The sequence below is a fragment of the Anas platyrhynchos genome, chromosome 28 (genome assembly GCF_047663525.1).
Source record: "Anas platyrhynchos isolate ZD024472 breed Pekin duck chromosome 28, IASCAAS_PekinDuck_T2T, whole genome shotgun sequence".
NCBI lineage: Eukaryota > Metazoa > Chordata > Aves > Anseriformes > Anatidae > Anas > Anas platyrhynchos.
This window is the reverse complement of record NC_092614.1, coordinates 3,808,985-3,833,024: the sequence shown is the minus strand read 5'-3', so window position 1 is coordinate 3,833,024 and position 24,040 is coordinate 3,808,985. Positions and strand designations below refer to the sequence as shown.

Genomic DNA, 24,040 nt, shown 5'->3' with positions numbered 1-24,040 from the left:
TTCTCATGACATGAGGTAGTCTGGTGCTACCGGGGGCTTCTAGGATGAAGCGGTTTACGGGTTGTAACAGAGTGTTTGTTTTATGAAGCTTTGTTTCATCTTTGATGATCTCTTTGATCTCTTTCTATTCCAATAAAAATGAAGTGGGAAGAAACGCTTGCCTTCTGTTGTACGTCAGAGTGCTCTCGGTGTTAGTGTTTGGGTAGGACTCCACCACTGCAATATTGTAATACTGCATCCACAGGCGGGCAACGCATTGTGTGGAGACAGGGTGGCACGAGATTTACATGATTACGGGATTTATTTTATGCCCTTCTTAATTTTGGAAGTGGTTGTCATTGATAGAGGTAGTGGTTTCCCATTGAAAATGTTTCTGGGTAGAAGTTTGCAAATGCTTTTTTTCCCCTATCTATTTGCATGAGTAAAAATATACTGAACTTTTGACAAGATAGCGTTCATCAACTTTTGAAGATTATTGTGAAGATTTTGGGAGTGAATTCTGCCTTTGGAATTTTCTGCAGTATGTGCTGGTGTTTGGGGCAGGAAGAACTTGCTTTGATATGGAAATTCCATTTCCAATGGACAATGACTTTCCCTCAGAGATACCACCCAAAGCATGAAGTAGTTTTTGCAGCCTGTCTACAAACTGCCTTAAAATGAAGAAAACAAAGAAATAGGCCCTAGTCATCTGGGAGGATTTACTGAGAGTGCAGAATTGTTCAAGTTTAACATTTGGGGTAAAGATGCAGCTTGCAGCATTCAGTTTGCCTCTCTGCTCCCTTGCCTTTGTTTTTTTCTCTTTGTGCCTTACGCTAAAACTTCCTGGTTCTCCAGAAACTCTGTGTACTTAATTGAAACCTAGCTTTGTTAGAAAACAAAACAACATGTGGCAGAGTCTCTTTAAAAAAAATAAAAGCTACTTTTGTTAAGTACCATTGTTGCTATGAAACAAGGTTCATAGGGCTAATACCTTCTTACTTACCTGCTGATACCACGTGGAGACTTCTGGTGCACATCTTCACTGCATCTGCTAGAGAAAGTTACAGCTAGGGCCAATGACAAGTAAAATGTTGTAGCCCTTGGTTGCCTGGCTTGAAGACAGGAGCTCCCCTGGCACTGGGAGGAGTGTAAGGGATCCCCAGCTCAGCTCGGGGAGCAGCATCCTCCGTCTTCAGCTTGTGCTGACCCAGCTGCAGGGACCGGAGCAGGGAATTAACCTGGGCTGTAAGGTGCATCGAGTTCACTGGGGTATGGAGAAGGGCCTGATCCAGCTCCTCCTAATACTGTAAAGCCATTTGCTGGGTAATCCTAATTCCATGAACTAGTATGACCAACAGAATTTTTAATTGAGTGGTTATTCATATTATTTCTGGATTAGTACTAGCTAAGCAGAGGAAGAGCTGTGGCCATATTTACTTGAAGGTGCAAAATAACATGGTTGTGCATGCAAAATAAAAATAGGAGTTGTTTTTGGTGACCTGACCATTCTATTACTGTATATAGTGAAAACCTTGACTAATCAGGGTATAAATTCAGTGGGTATTTAGGCCTGGAATCCAACATTGTCTGTAAGACACAGTGAGAAGCCACATCAGGAGCTGATGCTAAACTGAGCGTACTGCCAAAAGGCCTTGCTTGCCATCTCCCACCCCCGAGGGTCACCAAAGATCTAGTGGTCCTCCGAGGCTTCAAGGTGAGCTCTGAGTATGTGGAATTAGTCCTTAAGGCACCCTGGGGCTGGTAACTCGGGGTCATAGCACAAGACATCACTTCTTTCTGTAGCATGGGGCTCTTCTGAGCAAATTCATGGAGCCCCCCCACATGCTCTGGGCAGACGCTTAATCCAGTCTCGTTGGCAGTTTTGTCACGTGAAGGCTGCAGGTAAACATCATTAGCACACTGTCACCCCCACCTTTGGCATTGTTCAGGCTCAGTCCTGTTGGCTCCTTCAGCGTAATTAGGTTAATTAAGTTATTCCTGGCACACCTCCACTCATTTCTGGTCTGTGCAGAAGCCTACCTGGGGATAGGCCCTACGCCTCCTCCTCAATCTGTAGGAGCTTTGAAGTTTGGGGCTGTCCACTGTTAGTACGAGAATTGTGAAGGTGAGTTGTCCTACCAGACCTAGGTGGGATTTCAAATGGATACCTGGAGAGCTGCCTTTTTCTTCTAAAAGAAAAAAAATTACCTGTACTCTTCTTTAGGGGGATTTTAGTAGGGCGTTTCTGTTCTACCTAGGCCACAGAATGGCCGGGATGCTTCCTGGTGTCCAGATGAAACCTTGTGCCCCAGTTTGTGCCCAGTGCCTCTTGTCCTGGCACTGGGCGCCACTGGAAAGAGAATTGCACCTTCCCTTCAGGTGTTGCAAAAAATCAATAACATCCTTTCTACATTCATCAACTCTCCTTGTAAAAATGTCCTTTGGTCATAAGAAAAAAACTATAAACGTAAGAATTTTGTTTTAAAGTTTTTGCTGCTTACTTGCTATATTTTGCCCTTTTCACATCCTCCTTTAACACATAAATTTTTCTGTGGTACATCTAGAATTAATCTAAAATCATTTTCAGACTTGAGCAGTTCCTCAGCTAGTAGCAGGAGGTGTTTACTGCCTCCTTGTTGTCTTGCTCAAAGCCGAGATAAATGCATTGGGATTAGTGGGATGTTGAAGGGATTATAATATTACCATGTTCCAAAATAAATAACACTTTGAGTTCAGTTGCATTCTCTTTACATTTGATGTCTGCGTCATATTTTATCCTTCTGATGGTGCAAAGAGTGTGGCATATTGAAAAGTGTATTAATAAGGGTGATACAAACCCAGAGGCTTTCTGCCTATGCTGTGAGCTGGAACAGAACAGCCAGCTACAGAATTAAATGAGCAGAATCCAGATTGAAGACAATTGTTTGTGGCCAGACAATCTTTGTTCTGTAGTCCTGTAACAGTAGGATACTTGGAAGAGGGGCTTAGGCTTTGTTTGGGAGCCCTGGGAATAAGCCCAAATACTAGGTCTTTGTGCTCTTATGTCATTGTGCAAGGCTTCGGAAAGAAGCCAGGCAATATTTAAGCAATTAATAGATGCAAAGGAAATACTGGTACTGTATCCTCACTAATAATACTCACACGCAGACACCAAAATCTGCCGTTAAATGTCAGTATCTCCCAGTAAGTGAACAGGTCACATTAAAGGGACTTTCCTTGGCTTTAAATACACGTACAAAGCTTTTTGCATTAGGTATTAGGGATTGCTCTATGGATATACTTCAGAATATTGGATAACAGTGAAGTAAGTTGAGGTAGCATTTACTGAGCATCCTCCAAGATGGATTTTACATTGTTAAAGAGAAAATCACGATAGATTTCTATAAGATGAATGTATTACCTTGGAAGTATGGAATACTATGTATACAATGGAAGCAAAGTTATGTTTTATTGTATGTGCTGATCAAAGACTCTTTACTATTCTTTTGGTCTAGTTTGGAGCTGCTTTTCTTGTTGTTTTGATGTTTTACCTACTTTAATAAGAGGATGTTCCACTAGAACAAGCTGTCAGTGTGTCTGGTGAACCCCAAAGCTCATTCTTTTATCTTCAGCAGCACAGAGACTGCTTTTTTGTTTGTTTGAGATGTACGTAGCAAGAAAAATACATGGATAATGTTTGCTTGATTTTTTTTTATCAGTTAGCTTTGGTTTGAGTTGCTTTCCTCCTCATGACAATTTATTCAATTCAGAGCAGAATCTGACAGTCAGCTAGCCCGGGAGCTAAAGACAGTATCTTCAGCAAGTTGTTGTTAGCAAGGCTGACTTTTTCAACAGTGTGAAGGGTAGCAGCTCTTCCCAGCAGGTTTGGCCTTAATAGTAATGGGAAATGGAGGCAGAGTTGGCTAAATGCTGTGTTTTTCTGAACTTAGAGTGAGGATAATTTGCTTAAACCCTCTGACAATGTAAGCAGGTTTTGTTAGCAGTGCAGAGATTGTGTTGTCCTGGAGATGGTCTGGATGAAGGAAAGCCAACGAGATGGTAGGCTTTGTATGGATGCATGGAAGCATGTTCCTAAAGCAGAATTATTCTTCATTCCAGGTTTTTAATCTCATTTTTAACTCTTTCTTAGAGTTTGTGTAATGTTTTCTTGTTGTCCAAATCAAAGCGTTATTTGCTACAAGTTGTGTTCTCCTAATTTACACAGGTTTTGGGATACACAAAGTGGAACAGGATCGCCATGTTTCGAAACAGTCTCAAGATGCTTCTTACAGGAGGGAAGTCAAACCGCAAAAACAGGTCCAGTGGTAAGTAAATGCTCCTCATGCATATGTTTTATTGACAGTTCTTGAAAGGATTCCTTTTATGTATTGTGCTTCGGTTTTCCTGGGTCTCTTTTTCTTATTAATGAATAGAAGTACTCAGTTGTTGATCTTGTAGACTCAAAACATCATTGTGGGTCATTACAATACTGTGCTGAGATTTAATATTAAAAATACTGGAAGTAAACCACATGCAATTTTCATTGTGGAGATAAGATGCAGAGAAAAATAATTAGTTGTGCAGTAGCAATACTTGTGGTAATATTAGCATTTTTTTTCTTTGAAAAGTGAAGAGGGGGGAGATGGAATTGAAGACAAATTGCCCAAGTTTACCCAGCACTTCTGGTAGTTGTTTTTCTTTGCTGTCCCAGGACAATTGTTTGTAGTTCCGTCTGGTCCCTCTGTCTTGGCCCATTTATTCCATGAATCTCTAGGTGAGATTCTGACTGCAAAGCAAAATGTTGCAAAAATATTGCTGTGCTTTAAAAACATTTCTATTACACTTCCATAGTTACTTCCAAGAATGGAGTGCTGGCACTGTAAGAACTTTTAATGAGCTATTTCATTTTTCTCTTTGAAGCCATCTGGCAGCACGTTTTTGAGTATTTTGGGATAGATCGTTTATTTGTGCTTGTGTGTCCATGTAAACAGCGCATCTGTGTATTCCATGGGAAACCACAGTGAAGATGCAGAGATACAATGGCAATAATGCAACGGAAAATAAACTTTTCCCTTGGCTGAAGCAGGTTAATACGGATCTCTCTCAGTGCCAGAATATTCCCCGGTTTAGTATCTTATTACCCAAGTTGTGCTGGGGAAGGAGGGGCATTGTGAAGCTGCACTGCTGAAAAACGTGTCCCCAAGTGGCCCGGTAGCAGTGCTGACTTCGTCATTTCGGTCCTTGCACACCAGCGAGCTGCGAGCCGGGCTGCAGGTGGGAGGCCCAGCGTGTGCTGGCTGACTCTTGAGGCATTTGTCATGGAGGCTGGAGCAGCAAGTCACGGTGTTGACTTCCTTGCATTTGTTATTGTAATTAGCACGTGTCTTGCAGGGGAAAAGTGTCTGTTTTGCAAAGGCTCCCTTAGTGCCGGAGCCCGAGGTGGTGGTTGTCAGTCCCCGGTTTGATGAAGCAGATTTTGTTTTCTTATCAACTCCTTGGTCTTTTGTTGTGAGAGGCAGGTACCCGCGCACAAAGCCGTGTGGGTTTTGGGCAGACACGCCGGCAGATGGCTCTTGTGATTCCGTATCTCTGAAGTGCCGCGTTTTACAGTTTAAAGCCCAGGGATGTACAAATTGTCTCCTGATGAGACTCTCAACCTTTGGAAAACAGTACAGGAGACAAATAACCTCAAATTCTGGTTTCTGTACAAAGCCAGATCTCTGTCAGATGTTCTGTTATCATTCCTCTCCCTTTCTTTTGGCTTATCTCCCAAAGCAGTGCATTGTGTCTGCACGGCTCTGCAAGTGTGGGTTCCTTACTTTGTGAATGAAAAGCGTCAGTTCTGAAATAACAAGATTTGATACGGCAATACTGCTGGTTGCGAGCAGAACAGAAAAAGAAATGTGTTCTTGGGAAACAACGTGACGGTATTTTCTATTAGACAAAGTTTTCTCTCATGCCTAACAACTGTACTGGACATTGGATATCGCTTATTGCAATTCTGCCTTTGAAATAAGTTCCTTTACCAAGAGATATTCTTGTTGGCTTTCCTTAAGGAAAGGGGAGGGAATTTAAAGGAAAAAAAAGAAAAAGAGAAGTTTTGTTCTATTGACAAAGTCCAAATTGAAACCATTCCTCCACTGGAAGATAATTTTTCAGATGATAAGTATTAGCCTATCACAATATAACATAACCTTAGATTAATTCATTGCTGCCTAGATTTTTAATAAATGTATTTAATTCTGTAATTTCTTTGTAACGCAGGAAGGAGCAAATCAATAAATCGTTCATGCACAATGCTATGTGGCACGGAGTATTATAAGCTTGAAATTTTATTTATTTGCTTTTCAGTTCTGGTGAAGTACAAAGTCAATGCTGTAAAAGTCGATAAAAAGGAGAGTACTTCTCTAATGCTGTACAAAAACGGATGTCGTCCTGTCACTGGCGATGAGGGAGCAGTCCCACACTGGTCTAAGCAATCTGACTTCACAGGCATCTTGCTCTGCTTGTCCTGGACTCCATGTTCCCTGTCTCTTCATCTTCCCTTCTTTCCCAGTCTCTCTGTAAGCTAAGGAAAGGATCTTGAGGAATGCCTCCATCGCCCTTAAACAAATGTACACGTTTCCCAACGAGAGCCAAGTGTTTCAGTTCACTGAGGCACACACTTAGCGTGTGTAAGTGTTCATCACCCACAGCGTTATTGCTTCCCAGGCCTTCAGCTTTGTGGCTTTTTTTGTGGAGGTATAGGTGGGAAGCTGGGAGTTCTGGATTTCTTTTTTTCCAGCCAAGTGCTTTAAAAAGATTAAGTATTTGATGTTAATAATGGTATTTATCATTAATATGATTTGAAATGTAAAACCACTGTTGGAGATGAAGCTTCCCCAGCCATTTTGGAGCTGTGATTTGCCTCCTGGTTCAGAAGCTTTTATCAGGGGTGAGGTCTGGAGGCAGAGTCAGGGTGAGCGAGCAGCTGGGGACACAGCAGCAGGCGGCTCTGAACGAGCTGTGCTCACCAGCAAGCCCCATAGCAAGAGCTGCACCCATACCTGGGAACCTGGAGCAAACTGAGAACCCTGAGTTCTGCGTTGTGAAAGAGACTTCGGGTTTGTTTGCTGATTCACTTCCATGTAATGATTTTAATTGAGGTAGGTAGGTGAGAGCCCGCTCTGCTCCGTGGTGTGTGGGTTTGGATGAAGTTGTGCTGTGTGTATCTGAATTTCCTCTACTCCAGTCTTGTGCCTTTCCAGTCTGGGAGTAACGCTTTGAAGCAGGGTGAAAGGTAGTGTTGGTTTTTGTTCCTTGTGGAATCCAGTGAACGCACTGGCCTTTGAAATGACTTCTCTTTGCAATTCTTTCATTTGCAGTAATGCAGTTAGCAAACAGGGTCAGTCGAGTCAAGCTAACAATCCCTGTATGTTATGATGTGGTTTTGATCGTTCTTCATGATTAAAAGTACACCAGTAGCGGTAACAGTAAAATGCCTTCTTATTATTCCTCCTTCAGAAACTGCTGAGCAACTTCTCTGAAGAGCTGCGGTTAAAATTTATTTTGACTCAGCTGGGTTTTTTTTTTCTTTGGTACTCTTTATGGTCTTGTGGTTCAGGAACACACAAAATATTTATAAAAGAAGACTACCAATTAAGTGTGTATGAACGTACAGTTACATGCAGTAATGCCAATTAAAATAAATGAATTTCTACTGCAGCATCAGATTTTGTAATCTCCTGTGGTTAATTGTGTGTGTGTGTGTACTTTCGGAGCTGTGCTGATAGGGTTTCAGAGCAGCGCGCTGTGTGCAGTGCAACTCCGGGCATGTCGTTGTGCACATATTTAATATCGTCCTAACACAAATTCTCAGGTGACTCAAGGGCACTCGAAATATTTTACAGGAATGCCTTGAGGACACATCACGACTGCGGCAGTGTTTTGATTAGAACGTATTTGCTTCTGCCACAGGCTGGGATTCCACAAGGCTACCAGACAATGGCCTCTCTGAAGCTGAAATTTGGTCTGAGTACAGTTAAATATTACCTGTATTTTTCTACGCTAACTTACTTTGCAAAGATACAGATGTCCTTACTCATAAGTTTGTATCCAGGGCTAAATTTATGTAGTTAAATATGTTCATTTTAAAGTGTAAAAGCATGGTGCCGTGCTTCTGGCAGAAGGTCCAGCACGGTTCTTGTGGCCAGAAGCGAAGATGGCAGGGCAGTCACATCAGAAGCTGAAGGGAGGCATCCCTGCGGGCTGCTGCTTCCCAGAAATTTGATTTTCACAGCTCTGTCCCCTGAATTCAGCCCTCATGGGGCAATTCTGCTCTGTCATTTGAATCCAGAGACTACGAGGTACTCGTTTCTTTTTATCTGTTTTATCAAGGACCTGTCTTGTATTTATTTGTAGTTTGCTTGCTTATACTAAACACTCACTGATCTGGGTGTTTACACAGATCAATCCACTGATGTATTCATGCAATATTTTGTTAGTGAAATGGGTCTACGTAATGGATCCAGGCTTTCCACCTGTTATAATACCCTTGTTTCATTTCCGAGCAGGTGGACTACTTCCTTCTTATATCATTGCATTAAATTAATACTCCTCTAAGAGTTCAAATCCCCTTTGGATTCTGGTAAAATGCAACTATTCAGGTGTGAGCGTTTTACCTGTTTTCGTGCTTCTGTGCACTTCTTTGTGAAGCAGAATCCCAGGAACTCAAACCTTGTATTTCTGAGGGAGGCTATGGTAGGTTTTTAATGCACTTTTGTCTTTTTTTTGCATCTTAAATTTATCAGAGGTGTGTAATCTTCGTTACTGTAATAAAGCAGCCCAAAGGGTCTAGTTTTTGATTCTGACTTAAGAGCTGGATCTTATTTGTTAACTGCTATGAGGCACACGCCACTTATCCCGAGCCTCCAAGCCGGGAGCCTGCCTGGGTTTGTCCTGGTTTTGCCGTCGATGTTCCAAAACCTGTTCTGCTTTCCTCGCTCGCAGGAGAGCCAATTACTTCCAACTTCCAACGTATTTATGGGCTTTTTGGAACCTGCCACGTTATATTTTAATTCCAGGACTAAAAGAGCCCCTGTCAAAAGCTCTTCTCATTTGATTCTTGCCGTTGTAAGATGAATGGCGTTTTGACGAAGGTCTCATCACTGCCACGCCAGAGCCCCATGCAGTTCCTTCTCTGTCTGATCTCTTGGAAATCTTAAGCGTAGTTTTTATCCCAAAAGAGCTTTAGGGGGTTGCAAATGCTGTTTGGATTTCATTTCTGAAAAAATTGCTGAGTGATCAGGTCCAGCTGGTGGGCCCTAGAGATCGTGGGACAACGTCACTTAGGAAGGTATTGGAAATGAGACTGAAAGACCTATCAGAAGTACAGAGGGTATTGTTGTACTGGATACTGACTGCTTCCACGTGGCCAAGGTAATCCATCCAAATAATAATTCAGACATTTGCTTCTACAAAAACCTCGCTAGCTGTTCATAAACTCCTTTTGAGACAAGTCTCAGGAATGTTGACACATCCACAGCCCCTCTGACTTCAGAGAAATCCCGTCCTTGCGTTTGTGAAGAAGGAGCTGACCCTTCCTGCAAGCTCTTGGTGCACCCACTGCTTTCAGCCATGTACGTTAGTGCATTGCTCGGGAGGAAGTACATCAGATACACGTGAGTACATGCACACACACCCATGCACGTGTTTTTCTTACTAAGGAACATCTTTGGTCAGCAGGTGTGTCTTTCATGTCCCAAGCTCTCTTCCCAGACAAACAAAAGATGTTTGGGCAATGAAGTTCCTGCTTCTTCCTTGCTTGGCTCTCCTGGAGAGAACTTTGGTGGCCAGTGCCCCCATCACTCTGACGTGTATTTCTTTACTTCTGGCCCACAAATAGATCTTTTGTAACAACACAAATATCAACCTAACTTGCTTTATTAGCCATAAATCTTTTTTACGGGACAGATCTGTTCAGACCTCTGCTGTGTTTATAATTGTCTTAACTGACTCAACAGCTCCGCCAGAATTTATCAATGTGTGTTGTTTTGTGCTTCCGTGTGTGAGCGTTTTGGGGTGAGCAGGGGACAATCCAGCTCTGTCAGGCTGATCCTTGCCAGTATTTTCACAAATATGACCATCACCAGCTGTAACAACAAGCGTGTTGACGAAGACTGCCTCCATCCTGTTATGTGCAACAAGCAATGAATGTTCTCACCCCACCTTTTGTCTTTTCAGGGCCCTAAAAGTGACTTTAACTGAAGCACCATTCAGCGAGCTGTGTTCCCACATCATCTTTGTGGATTTTTCCATGCTCTTGAGCTTTAATTTGTTGTTTTATTCTTTATCTTTTTTGCTTTCGTCAAATACAGACGTAATGCTAACCTTTTTCTGGAGGGCGATTTTTATTTCTTAGTGCTTCGCGCTTGTCGCATGATGCTACGTGGCATTGTTCAATGATTTCTGTACGTGGAGTCTTTTGGAGACATGTTTAAAGCCTTGCTCCATGCCTCAACCTCCATTCTACCTTCCCATATTGTGCTACATGTATAAAACTTCTCTCTTTGCCCCCATTTTTAAACTGGGTTTACTTTCCTCCTTTTTTTCAGCATGTCAGTCCCCCAGATAACTGCATTATTTCTGAAATCTGGAATATTTCTACTACTTTTGCTTTCTCTCAGATAGGTTATCACACAGTATTCTGGTTTTCCTTCTCAGTCTTCCTTATTTTTTGTCTTTGTTTTCTGTGAGTGATTTGGAAGGATGAAGTGTGCTTATTAACATCTGATATTTTTGAAATACTGTATTTTGGACTCTTTAAACCTCCCCAAATTTAAACCTCATAGTAAAATCTTCCTTGTTTTCCCTGTTTTGGATGTTCTGCTCTATTCATTATGTAAAGATATGCTTGAAATGCAGGCCCTGTCTATCACGTACGTTTACTGTTTTGATACAGGTGCTGTTCCTGTTACTTCATCCCTTTTCATTAAAGCAGCCTGTATTAAAAATGCTCATTCTTTCACTCCCCCCAACCAAAACAAATGCACAAATGGAACGAGAGAATCTTTAGACTCTGCCCCATTTGTTCAAAGTTAAAATTTAAAATTAGGGACGTGGGTCTGGGGAGGGGAGAAAGAAATGCTCGATGTTTCATCTCTGCTGATTGCATTTGTTCCAAGAGGGAGAGGACGGCATGCTCCGGGTACTGTACAGGGTTGTCCCCTTTACAGATGCTGGGGGATGTTTTTCTTTTGCTGATTCCCCGTTTCTGATAGCTGTCATTGTATCTGCAAGCACTCCTGTTTCTTTTTATTCCTCCAGTCATCCACGTTTTATTCTCAGATGTATTCCTCCTTGCTGGTTTTTATCCAAGACTTATCTCTAGGTCACTGAGCCTATTCTCAAGGTCTTCTATACGGGCTTCAGTCCTCCTCAAGCCGGTCCCTTCGTTAGCGATTCTACAGATCTGATTGCTGAGATGAATTCACTGAAGTCCCTTCTAATAGCAGGGCCGATCTGTCTCCAGCTCTGCTTTGAATGCCGTTTCCATTACGGCATCCATCTCTCTCTGCCCTCCTCACGCTGCTCTGAGCTCCTTGACCTCCAGCGGGTTTATTCCAGGGAGGAGGAGAAGGCTTTTTAAAGGACCCTTTTTGCAGGCATCCATTCTGCAAACAAGGGAATTGATTTTTTTTTGAAATTAAAGGCCTCAGGGAGTGGTAACATTGGCCGGTTGTGCCATTTCCCCTTCAGAGCTCAGCCCAGAGGCAGTGGCCCGCCTGCTGGTGCTGCTCCACCAGCTTTGCTCCAGACCTGCCTGGAAGCCTGTGCAGGGCACGCTTGGTTTGGAGCCATCAGAAGCTACAGCAACCAGTAATTATTTGCCTTTGGTTGTCTGTAGTGCTTTCCGTTGAGCATTGCACTGGCAGAAAGCAGTGTTTGACCTGAGCTCCTGGAGTTCATTGCATCTTGTATGAGTTTTGCTCTCAGGCGGGGATGAGCAAGGAAATAAAACACAGAGAGCTGGGGTGGCTGCCTGGGGCTGGGGGCATCTCTGGGGGAGCTCCTGTTCCTACGTGGGGACTGGAGGAGGTTTGGAAGAAAAGAGGGGAGCACGCTGTTGGGACAGCCTTGCTTGCTCATATTACCTGGCGTTTGTTCCTGCTGTGGTTTTCAAGGATCTGCCTCGTGGACGTTGTGGGGAGTTGTTGAAATGATTTTTAAACTTCCTTTTTTTGTCAACAAGGTATTTTTACAAACTAAATGGATCAGTTCTGTAACCTGGCTTCTTTAATGCCCGCTGACTAGCTGCTGAATGCTGCTTACAGAGTACGGCCGGCTTTTTACTGTCCTGGTGACTGCTGGTAAGCCTTTAAATGACTTTGAGCAGCCTCCTCACGCGAGGGCTGTCTGCAGAAGTAGCGGTGTCCGAAAGCTGCAGTGAGGGTTTGAGTTGGGGCTGCCTGTCACTCACCAGATGCCTTTCACCAGAGCTCACCTCTGCCCTTCCCAAATCTTCCCAGGAGCATGTCAGAAGCTGGAAGGTAAAAAGGTGCATGTCGAGGAGCAGCAAGGTCCCCAGGGGCTGGGATAAGGCCAGCATGGAGGGGTCTGGGGACAAGCAGGCTGGGCAGACCCACCTTGAAAAATCCCAAAGACTTCTTTGAAGCCATTTCCAGGCATGAAAGACAAGGCCATCAGCTAAAACCAGCACAGGTTTATCAAGTACAAGCTGTGCTCGGGCAGCCTGATGCCTTCAGTGATGAAATAACTGGCTCTGCGACCCAGTCAAGGGGCGATACTGGTGCCAGTACTAATTAGCAACTTCAGGAGCAACCTGGACCAGGGATGGAGCGTGTCCTCCCCACGTTTGTGGGTGATGATTTTTTGGAGGCAGCAGGTGATGCCGTGGAGGACAGGGCTGCTGGTCCAAGGGACCTTGGTGAGCTGGGGGAACCTGGCCAAGCCCAGCATGGCATCGTGCTTGTAGGACAGAGAAACCCATGGATATAGGGTGTAAAGCAGCGTGGTGTCGGGGTTCCTGTCCTTTTCCTGGCAGGTACTTCGTTGTTGGATGCACAGAAATAAAAGCGTGTCAGTAGAAGAAGACTGAGACTTCCTGAAGGAGTGGAGGATGGTCAGTGCTCTCAGGTGTTTTATCTTCCCTGATTCGAGTGCCACAAACCGGTGAAAACCTTTTACATTTCCATTAGTGAAATGGGGACAATACCTCATCGCTCAGCCTTACGAGTGAGCAATCCGATTTTGTGAAACAGTTGGATGTGAAACATTCTGATGATGAATTCCGAGGAAGAGCTCACAGCGGTTAATAATTTTGTCTCAGAATTGCCTTCAGTGCGTGCAGTGTGAGTCAACACGTCGAGCTTCAAAATCAAACACTGAATAGGTGCTAAGCGAATCAAGCACCAAGCCTGTTATTAAATATAGCAGAAATTTTGGGGCTAAGGAAGAAATAGAGCATTATACTCTTACAATCAGTTTGTAGGTGTATAAAGGGGGCAGAAGAAAACATGTATATACTGTGTAATTTTGGATGTATCTGGGATTTCGTGGTGGTACGGGCACTAGTGTGGGGTTGGGATAACCACCTGGAATCGTCTTGCTCTTGGTGAGCCAGCAGAGGGAGCAGAAGTTTTCTGACAAATCATGGATCCAAGACGGCTCGAAACATTGTGCTGATGGGCAAAGCTGCTAGGTACGTTGTCCGTGGCAAGTGACGTTGTCTTCTCTGATTCCTTTAAAAAAATATCTGATAAATGATTCAAATGGAATGGGTACACGTCAAAAGAGGATCACAGAATTTGAAGGATTTGTTAAGCCTTATTGCTGGGAGAGTGGAATGGCCTGTCCAGGATTTCTAAGGAGACGTTAACATTTGGCATATTTATACTTGTTTTAAAACTTCACTATTTAATCTGTAAAAACAGTCAGAAAACACCAATGTCTGACAATAGATCTCTGTTGTTTTTTTTTTTTGTATCGAAACAAGCTGAGTCCTAGTACTTAGGTAAACAACAGACTTTGTTCGTTTTGTTTAAATCTAAGGAGTCAATCTGATCTGTAAGAATGGATTTATAGTTTTTACACAATCCAGAAGTAATGTTTTCCACTCTGGAAACTTACTGAATATCAAATATTTAGAAATAAATAGGTTTAAGATCAACACGCAAGTGTTGAACACTTGTCATTTTACGTTATTGTGTTGAATACATTCTGTTTTTCTTGTAAGCACAACTTGGTGGGGCACAAAAATAAGCAAATGTCTTCATGTGCAGTAAAGATAATTAAAAATACAGTGGAGAAAAGCTGAAGCTAAATTTAAAGCACTGTACTTTTGTTCTTTTCGGAAGTTGAAACTGCAATTTCTGTTTGCAGTGAAATGCTGCCTGCAAGGATTTCAAATAGATGTCTGTCATGGAAAACCTGAGGTAATTTCCTCTGCTAATTAGCTCCTGAATTTCCATACCACGTGGCTTGGCACCATTTCAGTAAGATTTTCCAAGCAATAAATGACACCGATAGGTGAACCAAGCACTTCTGTCTCACTGGATGATGCGCTCCAGCAGGAGCGGGTGAATCTCTGGGGCAGGTGAGTTGGATTCATCTCCACAACAAATTCAGCTCCTTGGGAAAAGGCTCTTGCAAGGTGGCTTTTCACAGCTTGTCGTGCTAACAACAGCTAGCTTTTGGAAGTCCACATCATCAAGATACTCTCTTTTCTCTTAATCTGTAGGAGTTGGTTTGATGAGACTAAATGAGCATAAGATTTTAGCAACAACATGTAATATATTACAGTTTAGGTAAAACAAAAAATACAGAACAGGAGCTTTGAGTGCATGGAATGCAAATGTTACAACGTAAAAGTTGTGGTTTTTTCATTTTTGGCTGGGGGAAGAAAGGTTCTTTTAGGTATCCCTGGAATATGATAAAATAGTGTGGCAAGAAAACTAATTGCTGTGTGTAGAGGGGCTGTTTCAGAAGCAGCCTGTACTCCTAGGTGTAAAATCTCAGGATGCAGAGCAAACCTCTTGTCTGATGATTTCATTTTGTGTTTAAACTTCCAAGTTTGATGAGAAGAGTCAAGATGAGACTGTAACCGAAGGGTGGAAGGTGGCGTTAGCTTATAACTTCATTATATTTCCTTTTCAGTGTTTGATTTTCCAGCTATCCGATTATAAAATAAGCAGCAAAGGATATAGAAAAAGATGGATGGGCTGTGCTGACAGTCGGGAGAGTTGGGGTTACTGCTCTGAGAGAAGCACGAGAATACTTTGTATGGCAGGGACCACCTAGAAGGGAGAGATTGATGAACTATTTGGCTACAAGGCAACAAGGCCAGCAGGAGTTAGATCCCAAGGCTTTCCGAGTGCGATAGGATATGAAATGCACCTCAAAGAGCCGCTGTTGTGGCAGCAGCTCGAAGCGGCTTTAGAGCAGGTGCCTAAGATTGAAGAAGCTTCTGGGACTTCCCAGTCCTGCAGATTGTTCAGTTACATATTGCAATTAAATTTAAAAAGTCTGTAGCCTCATAACCTGTCCTAGGAAGGAAAGATTCGTATGAACCTTGATCAGAGACCATGCAGTGACTCGGTGCTCCACGTGCCAAACACTTGGGGCATCCCGGGCGCTCCCGTAGCGCTGGCAGCGTTCTCTCCTCCAGCAGGCTAGGAACAAAACGAAACACAGCCTACTTTGGGAATTATTTTTCACTTTGACAAGTGAAGCAACGTGTGCTCTAGGTCGTTGGCGTATGACTCAAGGCGAGCTGTGCCTGTTCTAGTGCGTGGCCGGGTGCGTTTTGAAGTCGGCTTTTCCTCCGTGCTGCCTCCAGACAGCCGAGCCCTTTGGCCTCCACGTCTGCCATCTCCATTGCCATCCCCCTCCTCAGTCCTGCTGATCTTAGTCCAGGCATATCTTAGCTTAAATTTTCCACCAAAGGTGGGGGATTTTTTCCCTACAACAGTTTTTTTTTTTTCGGTACCTAAAGATAAATATTATTAACATTCAGCGTGACTCAGCCATGGGAAGTGTTGATGGGGATTCTTGCATTTGTTTATTACATCGACAGATGTTGAAACCATCTCTCTCCATCCCAGAATTATATCCCAGGCATGATTCACGTTTTTATTTTTGAGTTTTGTTGTGTGCTAAACATTGGCCAGCTTATATAAAACCTGCTGATCAGTGACTTGCTCTGATGCCTGAAGTCCAGGAGTTGGACTCGATCCTTGTGGGTCCCCTCCAGCGTGGGATGTTCTGGAATCCTACGACATGAAATACAGCCCAGCCCTGTTCAGGAAGCTATAATCGCCTCCTCGTGGGTCTTCTTCCCAGCCTCCAGGACTTTTGGGTGGCTTTGCAAGGGTCCCAGCTCAGCACTATGTGTGTGCAGTTACTGGTTCTGCGGACACGTTTCACTCCGTTGCTGTAAGCATCTCTTTGATGCACAAAGCACCCGTCACAAGTGGTGCCGAATCAGTCTGGAGTGTCATCGTTGTATTTTTTATTGAAATTGTACTTGCTCTTCCTTGATTCTTTATTCCTTAAGAAAGACTAAGGAATAAAGTCTAGTAAAATCTAGTAGTTACTAACATTTTTAATGGGAAAATTATTTTTGTTTATAAGAGGAGTGATTTTTTTTTTTTCAAGTAATCAACTTAGAATTTTCTCCTCTTAAGACTTTCTTTAGCATACATGCAATCTTCTCTCTCAACATACATACAAAGACTTCTTTTTTAATATCGGATATATTTTCAGATAATTTAGATAATTTTTGCTAAAGCTTCCAATTTTAAATGACCTACTTGATGGAATTGTGGAACTTGTTGCTGCAAGATTGCACTGATGTGGAAAGATTTATTTTTCCTTTTATATCACCATTTTCTTTTTGAGGATATGATTAGTATAGAAACAGACCCAAATTCTAAGCGTGGCATAGACTTGTCTGTACGTCTCTGCCCCTCATCCCTCCCCTCCCAGTTAGTGTATTCAGAAAAAAATCTTAACGAGTTTGGAACATGATTTGAATTTTCTCTTATTATGGTTAACAGTGAGAATTGAAACAGGAATTTCTTTTCTGGTGTTCATTTGTATTCGAACACTTTCTGTCACTGATAGTACAAGAATTAGTAGGACGTCGAAGTGATTTATTCCTTGTGGTGTTCTTGTCTGCTTTAAACAATTGAGTCATCCGCTCTTTATTAAATAAAAAAAACGAACTATTCCTTGTTCACATTTAGGTATCTCGTTCTAATCACAGACTTGCCAACAGTGTTTTATTAAGAGGAATAAAAGGCTACGAAAAGTCGTCTTTGTTCTGTTTCTGCATTTTTTTTTATAGAAATTCAAGTTTAAACTGTCTATTTTTAATTAGCCTGAACATGAACATTAGCATTAACATGAACAAAACTTGTTTGAAAATTTAAAACAATAGTGTTATTCGATGCAGGGATCTAGGAAGACTTGGGTAGATCAAAGTTCTAAATGTAAGAAAAACCTGAATTTGTGGTGTCTAAACATTCCCGCTGCCTTTTGGTACTGTTGGCTGGTTCATGGCTGATCCACAGTCTTGGAAATGTTGCTCCGAAGGCTGACCTGCAAAATGATAACTCACTGACCATTTGTAAGCTGAATATCCTGCTACTTTCTGTCTTTCCCTTATTGACAATTAAACCAGGCAGGAACCTTTTGCTCATCGCATACACCCGCGATGCTTCCTCGCCATGAGATGGATACATGCGTCTCTGCTGGCTGCTCCTTGGAGAGGCTACAAACTTGACCTCTTTTCTTGGTGCATTCCTGAGGGAGCATCGTCATCTTAAAGTGGATGCAAAACTGTAAAAACTTTTTATTTTCTTTTCTGAAGCAGCCTGGGAGGGAGCGAACTGTTTGTTCCTACACGTCTGGCACCGTGCTCGGGAAGGGCGCAAGCAAGTTCACTGCAGTAGCTGCACCTGAAAGCACTTCAAGGAAATTAGGGCACAGTGAGACAAAAATCAGATGAAACAGAGGCTATGTAAGCACATAATGACACTGAAGCAGGCCTTTCTGTAATAATTTGCTTATTAATTCAAGTCAGTTTTCTTAATTTTCTTCCTGTTTCCCTGCGAAGCATTTCCCACGCTGCGGCGCTCCCAGCGGCGCGCTGAAGAGCACCGCGTGCTGCCCCGAGCTCCTGGTCCCCCGTGAATCCTTGGAGAGGGAGCGTAAGTGACAATCAGCTCACTACAAATCCTTCCTCAATCCGTATTTCACCAAAACCGGGGTGGTGGTTTTATTCACAGGGTGACAAGTTTAACCTGAGAGTGATTTTCAGTTTACTAAGCAAGTGGATCAAGTTTTTGATTGTGAACAGTGAATTCTCTGGATGTGGGCTGTTAAAAAGAAGTATTAATAGCTCTACTTTTGTAGGACTTTCTAGGAGTTCTTAACTATTGAACGAGGTGCGCACAGGCTTCTCATCACCTCTGCAAGTCTGCTGCCTGATCACCTGCTGTCTTAAGTGGCTGATGAGATGGAATGGAAATACGGCCTTCCACTCCCCTCCTTTTATATTCAGTAGGGTACCAACAAAGAAAGGAGCATTCTGGAAAATGAAAAAGGTGCCTTGTTATGTAAGCATATTTAATACGTTCATCCTGTAATAGATTTGTCATCCAGTTGTTTTGGTTTTGTCAGTGGGTGTTTTGCTTGCAGGTTCTCAGGCATCATAGTTCACGGGAGGTCAAGAGAGGTTAATGTCAATTTTGACTTTTTCTTTCTTTTTTTTTTAAAGACAGAAAGCCTGTTAGGATTTTGTTAGTATACTTGGCAACAGCAGTGATTTATCGCAGGGTCCTTTTTCCAAATGTGTCTCTTTAGGACACTGCCTGAAAGGAGCCCCAGAGGCTGGCCTTCCTCCAGCTCCTCCAGCAGAGAGGGTGAATAGCCCAGCAGCTCGGGGCCGGAGCACCCCATTCATCTCCTGTGAAAGGAGGAGCAAGCTCGGGGGAGCTTGGGAGGGGAGAAGCCAGAGAGGAGATGAGCAGAGTGTCCTTGTGGCTGGTGCTGTTGCTGGCACCATTGCCTTGGCCATGTGCTGGTGATAAACCAGCGCTGACGGCTGAGAGGAAGGTTTGGCCATCATTGGAGCCAGAGAATGCTGAAAGAGCTCCTGCCTTTTATTTCCCAATTGTAAAAGTCCTTTCAGAGTGCATGGGTAAGCTTCCTTGAGTAACACAGCGTAGCATCAGAGATGTCCACAAATGTTGGCTGCGGATTTCATCGAGGACTAAAGAATTTCTTCTTCAAGCACGGTTTCTTTGTGCTCGTGCTTTACTTCCCACCTGTTTGCAGGCGAGCAGGGGAGGATCTTCTGAAGCCTGGCCGTGAACATCTTTAAGAGAATAGCTCCTTCTGATGTCTGGACTAGAAGCGTCTGGAGAAATCTGAATTTTTAAATATACAGAGAACTGGTTTGCAAGCAGTTCTGTTCTGTGTCAGGGCTGTAATTAAGATGACAGTGGACCTGCTTAACTTGCATTGATGTGTGAATTAATTTCTTGTTAGGTATGAACAAAAAATATTCAAAGCTCTCGAATAACCCATACTTTCTTGACACAAAAATTACTTTTTACATTGTTTTACCTTGCATTTTACCTTATGATCTCCTTATGCTCTCAACTAGTGTTGATTCCGTCTTGATACAGTATTTAGCATATTTCTGTTACTTTAAGTTGCAACCAACATAAAGTAGCGCTGCAGAGTTCTCCAAAGTCTTAACATTTTTAATGAGTTCTAATGAAACATCACTATTCTGAGCTCAAGTAAACTAATCTTAAACTTGGAGTGCTCCCATTAACCAACATGAGAAGCCTGTAACACTTTGTTGTGTTACCCGCTTGTGTCTGCTCATCATGTGCTCTATTTGTAGTACAAACGCTCGCTCACATGAGCGGTTTTGGGGCTGGAACTGTTCTTGTGATCAGTGAGTGCTTTGTGCTCTGGTGCTGGGCTTCGGTTGGGCAGCAGTGGACAGTGTCTGTAAAACAACGGCAACAAAGAGACAAACCCGGATAAAGGATCCATTTCAGAAATGATAAAAAAAAAATCACCAGAAATCCTCTCTGAAAATAAATCCCAACCCACATCTCCTAATTTAACCTTTACATCATAGAAAATGATGGGATGCTCGGATAGCAGTGTTGGCTGTAGGGCTGGGGGAATTCTGAAACCAGGAAACTTCTGCCACGAGTGCTTGGTGGGCTGCCAGCTGGTTTGTCCTCAAAGACCCCTGTTGTCTCCTGCCCTGTAGCGTTGTGTTGGAATGGCAGCGCTTGTTCTGTGCAGCAGTGACACTGGGAACGTCCATAAAACATAAAAGGTGACTTCTGTAACTTCATGGAGGATAAATAAGGATTAAATAACACGGCGCTAATGTTATCTTCATGTGGTGTCCCAGACCTCAGCAGCTGTTGAACAAATCTCCTCCGAGATGTTTGAGGCCATCAACCCATGTTAGCAGTGAAACCGATGGCAAGAGAAGGTGCCCTACAACCATAGGGTGAGATCTGAAAAAGTTCCTGAGCTGCCAACAGGTCAAGTATTTAATAACTGAATATGTCCGGAGACAGACCACTGGGATTATTTTTAAGTAGTAATTAAAACTGTAAATTTGCTAAACTTTGTCATAAAATTTGCAGTACTGCCAAGGTATTTTGTGGGTGGCAGTGATCAATCCACAAAGCAGATAACGTTAGGGTGGTAATCAAAACTTGATTGTTTATTAACGATTTTCGGCGCAGCAGTTCCATGGATACAATTTATTTTAAAAGGGGGTAATTGCAAGCAAATCCATTCAGTAGGGAGGCTCCTACACACGTCAGTAAGAGCTGGGGGCTAACTCGCTGCCCAGGTGAGTGCCTGCCCTCCTGTTAGCTGCTAACTGGGGTTGGTACGAAAGGCAGCAGAGCTCTACGAGTTGGTTTCCAGCAGAAGGAGGTACGGAGAGCTGCATTTTGTTCTCTGTACTGCTCACAGTGGCTTCGTTCCTGTTTGAACCCAAGGACGTAGAGCAGTGAGCGCAGGGGTGCAGGGATGGCAGGAGCCTGTCCTGGGCCGATGGGCGCCGGGTGTTGCTCTGGGGCAGGACGTGGTTTTATCTTTGATGTGGAGACTTCTGTGCCATAAGGGCCAAGGATCACCAAATGATGGTTACAGGAGAGATGCAGTCGAGTAAAGCCAAGGATTCTGATTCTATGATTCAATATCAAATTCTGGGATTCAATGAGCAGCACCCGCTAGGTTACCTCTAAAGCTAGGGGCAGAGATTTGTGTGTTGTGCATTTCCAGTAGGAAAGTTAAAGGCTGAACCACGCGCTCTGTTCATCAGTTCTTCGGCTGAGAAGAACAGAAAGCATCCCCGTGTGCCTGCTGCCTGGATGGCTTTGAGAGGATGTGTGTTGGAAGCCCCCCGCTCTGATGCTGCTTCGTGATTGCAGAAGCTGTGAGCAGTTCTTGGCAGTTTTTGTTTTTCCCTGGTGCAACCCAGGAAGCTCTGTGCCTCTTGGTTTCCCATCCGGTTGTAGCAGCCTCTGCGTTTGGGCTTCATCTGTAGGGAGCTTTTAGGTTCATGAATAAAATATGCTAGATAATTTCCAAATATTATTAACAACAATTTCTGACTCAAGGTGCTCATCTTGTCATACCATCATCTTCCCACATCAAAAAAAAACCAAAAAAAACAGCAAAGCAAAGGGTACAGTTTCTTATTAATATTCACTTTACACAGATGTCTCCAGCCAAAACAGTGATTTGCTATTAATAGAGAGAAATCAGGGTGCCACTTTTCCCACCCGAAGTAGGTGAGAAGAATTGTAGCCTAGCTTAGGCGTGCCTGTTTCTTGCCCGTGACAGTGTAAGGGTTGAGATGGTTAACGTGCACATCTCTGCCTAAAGTTAGTTAGGGTTTGTTCTGTTCCAAAATACCCACATGTTGGTGTTTATGACTTACTGAGAAGTTCCTGCACATCTGTAAATGCGAGGAAGAAAGCACATTTAGCGTCTGACGTTCATGAGCAGTAACAGTGGCAGCGTGTCTGCGAAGAGCAGGACTTCAGCTAATAAATTTATCATGACGAGGGTTTTTTCTTACTGTGTTTTCCTACAAGCTGCCAGCACAGTAGGACCCTAATTTCAATTCAGGCTTCCAAGCACTGCAGTAATAATAATAATAAAAAAAGAAGACAACAAAAACCCACAGCCAGACAGACTTGCCCAATAAAAAACTCGTCTTTAATTCTGCAGTGGCTCTTTGTGAGCCTCACAGCTCCTGCCTGAGCGAGGGATCAGTGATGGGGTTGCTCCATCTAGGACAGCTAACAAGTAGGCAGCACACCTTTACGTGTCGAGGTGAATTTAGGAAGTCTGTGTATTAGCAGCCGCAGTTGCAGCAAGTGTCATTTTTTTCCTCTTTCTGGCGGTGGGGCTGCAGTCAGGACGGATCCCATTAGCGCCGCGCTGGCCTCGCTGCGCTTTTCTGATGGAGCCCAAACTTCGCTGTGATCAATTCTGCTGGTAAGAGCGTTGAAATGTATCCGCCGTGCAAATGAACTCCAGCCAAGCTCCCAAAGAGGCGAAGTTGTTGTTAGAAAACCGGAGCAGGAGGAGGGACAAACCCCGAAGCTGCTGAAGGGCGCAGGGACGTGGAGCGGCGCCGGGGGCATGCTGCAGGTCCCCGGGGAAAGAAAGTGGAGCCATAACCCCGAGTGCCTTCCAGTGACCTTCCTCGGTAAGAGGAGCTTGGGTGATAAATGGGCAGACTTAAGCACATTTATGAATTGCCAGGGCCTCTTAAGCCAAATTGCTATTTTGACTTCATTAATTAGAACGTCTCCATATTGCAAACGGGGCTGGTTTCACCCCCAGACAGATGGCTTGCTCCGTAGGAAAGCTAACAACGTGGAAACACCAAATGCACTATCACTGATTAAAGTTTTACTTACGTTTGTACCCTGAATGAGTTTGCATCTCTTTTCCATTACCAAACAGGAAAAAAAAATGCATCTTTTTCAATAAGGGAAGCTCAAAGAAAGCACAACGCGTGCGATAATCTCCCTGAAACCAATCTTTAAGGTGAGATTTACCACCTTTAGTTAAGAAAAGCCACTTCCACCTTTGCTAATTCCCAAAATCGTGGCTTCCTGGGGCTGCAGGGCTGCGTGCAGCGGGGAGGGATCGGGCGCTGAGAGCCGAGGCAGCCTCTGCCTGCAGCTGGAGCTCTGCGGAGGCACCCGCGGGGTCCCCGCGCTGGAGCCACCGCCTGCGGCTGCCCCCGGCAGAAGGGTGCAGGAGGCTCCGAGCTGAGAAGGGGAGAGCCCACGGCACAACTCGGAGGTGGGTTTGGGCAGCCGGGAGAGGGAAGAGGAGGGGAAGCTGCGGGGCTGTGGCTGGCGTAGGGTGTCTTTTGTTTCCCTGTTTGCTTCAGGATGCAGCGCCGGTGGTTGGAGCGCAGGTGTTTGCAGCGAAAAGCCGGGTGGCCTTTCTTCTTCTGAGCTTAAATGTCCATGAAAGCGTGCGTGCCTCTGGTTAAATATTTACAGAATTTCTTGTAGGAACGTTGATTTGCATTTAGAACAGACTTACCTTTTAAGTGATTAGTTATGGCAATCAAGTGCAAGGTTTTTTTCTTTTTAAAATGAATCGGGCTCTGCACCTCTCTTCCTCCTCCTTTTCTCCACCTTTTTTTGCCTGTTAATTTGGTTTTGTGTGCATAATAATGCCAGAGAGTATTAATAGCGGAGCCTTAGCTGAGATGTGGAAAATCATAGGAATGAGCACTTCATATTTTATTGATAACCACCATACGCTGCTTAGTTTGCATTGTGAATAATAAGGCTTTCAATTATTCCTGGCTTGCTTTCTCAGTAAGATACTTATAAAAATGTCATTGCACAGCGGGAGGAAGGAAGTAGGGGCTGGGATGGGGGGGTCACGAGGATGCCAAGGACACCGAGGTACAAGGATTTAGGTAGAGCTGACTTTACATTGTGCTTTGCACATGTACCTATGTATATTTTAACTCTCTATTACTCAGATTGTT

At 43.6% G+C, this 24,040-nt stretch overlaps 1 protein-coding gene across 19 annotated transcripts in view; it reads left to right on the top strand.

Moving 5' to 3' along the window:
* Positions 1–24,040, top strand: part of TANC2 (tetratricopeptide repeat, ankyrin repeat and coiled-coil containing 2) — a 283,394-nt gene that overhangs the window by 66,739 nt on the left and 192,615 nt on the right. For all 19 annotated transcript variants that reach the window (XM_072028945.1, XM_072028943.1, XM_072028946.1 and 16 more), the window contains one exon: positions 4,184–4,283. In XM_072028945.1, the coding sequence (XP_071885046.1) occupies positions 4,217–4,283 (67 nt within the window). In that variant the 5' untranslated portion in view covers positions 4,184–4,216. The remainder of the gene's footprint in view (positions 1–4,183; positions 4,284–24,040) is intronic.